Raw genomic sequence first — 4,599 nt, forward strand, 5'->3', positions numbered from 1 at the left:
TCGGTACCGGGGATCGAACTCATGACCGCCTGCTTGCAAGGCAGGTGCTTATGCCGCTGAGCTAAATCCCCAGCCCCTGCAATACAATAGTTTTGAAGGTTAAAAGTTGAGAGCCTTGCAGGATAGCACACGCCTGTCAGCCCAACGCCGAGAGGCTGAGGCAGGAGCATTGTGAGTTGGAGCTCAGCCTGGATAACTGAAGCACTTAGTAAAATTCTGTCTCGAAATAAAAAATAAAAAGAAATAAAAGAGGACTGGGGATGTACTCAGTGGCCTGGAATTCCACTCCCAGTACTGGAAGGAAAAACAAAAACAGAAACAGAAAAAAACAGGCACTCACAATAGCCCAAAGACAGCCCAGCACCCACTGAGGAGCCAGGCCAGCGGCACGCCTCGTCTGGCTATTCCGTGGAATATTACTCAGCACCAAAGAGGGAGGAGTTCTGAGGCACGCTCTGTTGGAAGCGGTGAATTCATACTCACCTATGGGGCTGGGGATTTAGCTCAGTGGCATAAGCGCCTGCCTTGGAAGCAGGCAGTCGTGAGTTCGATCCCTGGTACCGATAAAAAGGAAAAAGACAAAAAAAAAAAAGTAAAACATACTCACCTATGTATACGGTCATATGAATGCTGCTATTACTACTCTAGGAAAGGTGCCCTAGCCTGGAACACTTTTAATTCCAAATGTAGGAGGATGAGGCGGGAGGATCTCAAATTCAATCCCCTCCTGGGCAATTTAGCAAGATAGTATCTCAAGATAAAAACAGAGGTCTGGTGCACTTGCCCAGCATGGAGGCGCTCCGTTGGACCCCCAAATACTGAATTTAGAAAATGTACGTTCCAAGTCTGTAAAACATGCTTTAGGCCAAGTGATACTAAGGTTCTCTTCCCTCGCCCCGCCCCGTCCTTCCGGTGCTGCGGGCGCAGTGCCCCCGAACGGCCAGCAGGTGGCGCCGCTGCACCTCGCACCCGGGGACATTTGGCGCCCTGCGGTGGGCGGCGCGGAGGTGGCGCCATGCGTCAGCCGGCCTGGCGGTCCAGGAGCCGGGGGACAGAGCTGCAGGCTGAGGCCGGGCCCGAGGCTGGCGGGGGAGGGGATGCAGATGTGAGTCACCCGGGAGCCCCCGACGGGCCGTGGGAGAGAGACCCACGCGAGCCTGCCGGCCTCGCTCGTGAAGCGCGCTCCCGGCCAGCCCACGCGTACCTGCGACACGAACTGGGCCGCGATGACCTCTCCGGGCCTCAGTTTTCCCTTTTGCACCACGCCAATCAATCAGCATGGCCCAGGCTTTCCCAGGCCCTGGATTGTGTAAATAACCCGTGCTTCGGGGAGGGGGCCCCTGGTACACAGTACATGTCAACACCCCTAGCAGAGGGAAGCGACCATGGTCACTGTGACCGTGGCCGAGGTGGCAGCCTGCAGAGCAAGCCCGAAAGTCTCCAGTTCGCTTTCTCCCAACCTGGGCTTCGCCCGCGGTCCGAGGCTGCCGGCAGAGGGCGGGGCTGCCCAGGGCAGCGCCTTGAGACAGCCGCACCTGCGCTCCCTCCCACGCGCACCGCGCCCTGAAACTCTGGGTACGGGGAGGGGGCGCTCGGTCTCTCTCCGTGGGGTCTCTAGGTCTTTGCAACCTCTACCTTGGGCGACCTCGACGGCATCCTGTTGCGACGACGCGATGCACGAATGGCGCACCTAGTGTGTTCTTTATTAAGTGCCTCTTGTGACCCTAGAGGCCGGTGCACGTTCTCAAAGCAGAGACGGGGACCCAGAGGTGGCCCTTGCAGACCTCGCTTTTGGGAACCTTGGAGAATCCCCTTGCGACCCCCCCCCCAGCACTTATTGGATGCGCCCTCCAATGAGGCCGGCGGTGCATTCCTTAGGAAGTTAAGATCTCCAAGGTCTAGGGTCCCCACAGCTTGGAAAGAACCCCCAATTTCCGCTTTAGGAGAAACCGGGCTGCAAACCGAGCCCCTTCCCCCTGCAACCACGTTGACTAAAGCTTGGGAAAAGCTAAGGCTTGGGACTCTCCAGGGAGACGGAGGGGATTCCAAGGCCCCCCCCACCCCGAAATTCCAGGCCGCCTCACGCGCTGGAAATCCCGCGCGCACCCTGAACCGCGGCGCGGCTGCCGGGAAATCAAGAGAAAAACTTCTGTTTTTTTTTTTTTTTTTCTTTTCTGGCACTCGGCCCCCCCTCCTTCCAGCTCTCGCCCCCACGTGGGGCGCCGTCGCGCGGCGCTCCACCCACTCTCCGCCGCCGACCAATCCTAGCGCTTGCTACTCTCGCTTTTGTTTTTCCACCAATAGAAGAGGTGGGCGGAACGTTCCACGGACAGGCTCCGCCTCCACAAGGCTATAAAAGGCGGCGCCTGGCGGCAGCACTCACATTGCTGAAGCAAGAGACTGGGTTTGATTCTCTTCGCGACTACTTGGATTAATTTCGCTGAGGACTTTGTGATCTCTCTGGCTTTTTTTCCTTTTTCATTCTTGTTCTTTTCGGAGGAGATCTCGCTTGCGTCCTTGAAGCTCTTGGAAGATACAGGCGTCTTGGAAACATTTGACTTGTTTGGCTCAAATTTTGCAATTTCCCCCTGGGGACTGACGTGGGGCGCATCACTGTGGATTATAACTGCACCATGACGCTGGAGGAGCTCGTGACGTGTGACAATGCAGCTCAGAAGTAAGTACCGGGTTCCCACCACCGACGGTGTCCGGGCCGGGCCGGGGCTGCCTGGGGGTCCTCCCGGCGCCAACCCTCCTCTCCCGTGACCCCAGGATGCAGACGGTGACCGCTGCGGTGGAGGAGCTGCTGGTGGCCGCGCAGCGGCAGGACCGCCTCACCGTGGGGGTGTACGAGTCGGCCAAGCTCATGAATGTGTGAGTCAGAACCCTCCCTCCGCCCCGCAGGCTCGTGCAGGGGGCTGGGGACGCCCCCGGGTGAATGCACCCCGCCTCGGACCCGGGTTCCTGGGCTCTGGGACGGGGAGGGACCTGCAGCACCCTGACCCTGGGCCATTTGCAAGCCCCCTAAAGTCCCCTCCCCGTCTTTCCCGCGAGCCTGAGCCCCCTGCCCGCGCTGCCCTCGGCTGTGTGCACCCTCCCGCGGTCTCCCGCCTCTGAGCCCGGTTGTGCAGTGGGGGGCCCTTCCCACGGCCTGGGGCGCCCTCCCCTGACCCGCCCTCCCCCTCCCGCCCTCAGGGACCCTGACAGCGTGGTCCTGTGCCTCCTGGCCATCGACGAGGAGGAGGAGGACGACATCGCGCTGCAGATCCACTTCACGCTCATCCAGTCCTTCTGCTGTGACAACGACATCGACATCGTGAGGGTGTCCGGCATGCGGCGGCTGGCGGAGCTGCTGGGGGAGCCGGCCGAGACGCAGGGCGCCGCCGAGGCCCGGGACCTGCACTGCCTGCTGGTCACGGTGAGCGCGTCCCGCCCGGCACCGCGGGCTCTTGTTTGTCAACAAAGTCAGCCGGGCAGCCGCACAGCTCAGCGGCCAGCCGCGCCCGGCATGTCCCGTGGGCCGCGGTCAGCGCCTCACCAGCCGGGCAGCCCTGTCCAGCCGCCCCTGGCTTCCCCAAGAGGCGGTGGGGCGGGTGGATCCCCTCCCCCGCCTGGGGCTCCCACTGAACCCCTCCTTTTGCTCCCCACCAGAACCCGCACACGGACGCCTGGAAGAGCCGCGGCTTGGTGGAAGTGGCCAGTTACTGTCAAGAGAGCCGCGGCAACAATCAGTGGGTGCCCTGTATCTCCCTGCAGGAGCGCTGAGGGCCCCCAGCCACGAAAGCTGTTGCTGCCAAAAATAATAAGCGTTGGACCCCCTCCCCACCAGAAACCCCCCCAAAACAACCCAACCCACCAGACCACGGGGGCAGAAGAGTCACTTGAAACTGAGGACGAGCAGAGGGGAGCGTGGGGCCACCTCCCCCCACCCCGGGGAGGGGACAGAGCCGGAAGCAGCGCCCCGGGTGGCAGCCACCGGGAGAGGAGAAGCGGGGACCCCCCCACCGCGGGCCAGCAGGAGAAGGGGTTCCGGGAACCCAGGCCTCAGGGGCAGCGGCCGGAAGGAGGAGCTGTTGTCGCCCCCGCCGTGGTGTCAGAGGGCCTGGATGGACACTGCACGAGTGGGGAGCGCCACGGCGTCCCCACTCTTCTGGAGGGACCGGAGACAAATGCAGGCGCAGCGCAGAGGGCTGGAGCCCGCGGCACCGGGAGCTCCCAGCTTGCAAACCACAGACTCTGTGTTGTTACTTTGCACCTGGCGCGTTACTCGGGAGCCTGTCAGGGCCGCGAAGCGTGCAGACTTCTATTTTTATTTCCACTGTGCTGGCCTTGTAATAAATTTCTCTCAAAGCTCTGGGTCCCGCGGTGTGCTTCTCCCCCCCCCCCCAGCTCACCCGGAAGTGTCCCTTAGGTTCCCATTAGCAGCCGGGCGCCTCTCCTGCGACACCTTCCCCGCGGCCGGCGCCACCACCCAATTCCACAAATCTTTGCAGTTTGTTTTCCCTCTCTTTCTCCTCCTCCTGCCCTGTAGCAGTTAACAGACGGGTTTATTACAAAACCTGGTCACCGTGCCTCGCTGTGACCGGCTGCTCGGAGCCA

General features: G+C 61.4%; 1 protein-coding gene across 1 annotated transcript; it reads left to right on the forward strand.

Annotated features, from left to right (window-relative positions):
* Positions 1 to 2,370: 2,370 nt before the first annotated feature.
* Positions 2,371 to 4,350, forward strand: Gadd45b (growth arrest and DNA damage inducible beta). Its single transcript, XM_003461040.5, has 4 exons — positions 2,371 to 2,677; positions 2,773 to 2,874; positions 3,196 to 3,418; positions 3,652 to 4,350. Exons 1-4 carry the CDS (start codon positions 2,634 to 2,636, stop codon positions 3,763 to 3,765), a joined length of 483 nt encoding a protein of 160 aa, XP_003461088.1. The 5' UTR covers positions 2,371 to 2,633; the 3' UTR covers positions 3,766 to 4,350.
* Positions 4,351 to 4,599: the final 249 nt, after the last annotated feature.

Source organism: Cavia porcellus, unplaced genomic scaffold, assembly GCF_034190915.1.
Source record: "Cavia porcellus strain 051 isolate PalLab524CR breed Dunkin Hartley unplaced genomic scaffold, mCavPor4.1 scaffold_17, whole genome shotgun sequence".
NCBI classification, from domain to species: domain Eukaryota; kingdom Metazoa; phylum Chordata; class Mammalia; order Rodentia; family Caviidae; genus Cavia; species Cavia porcellus.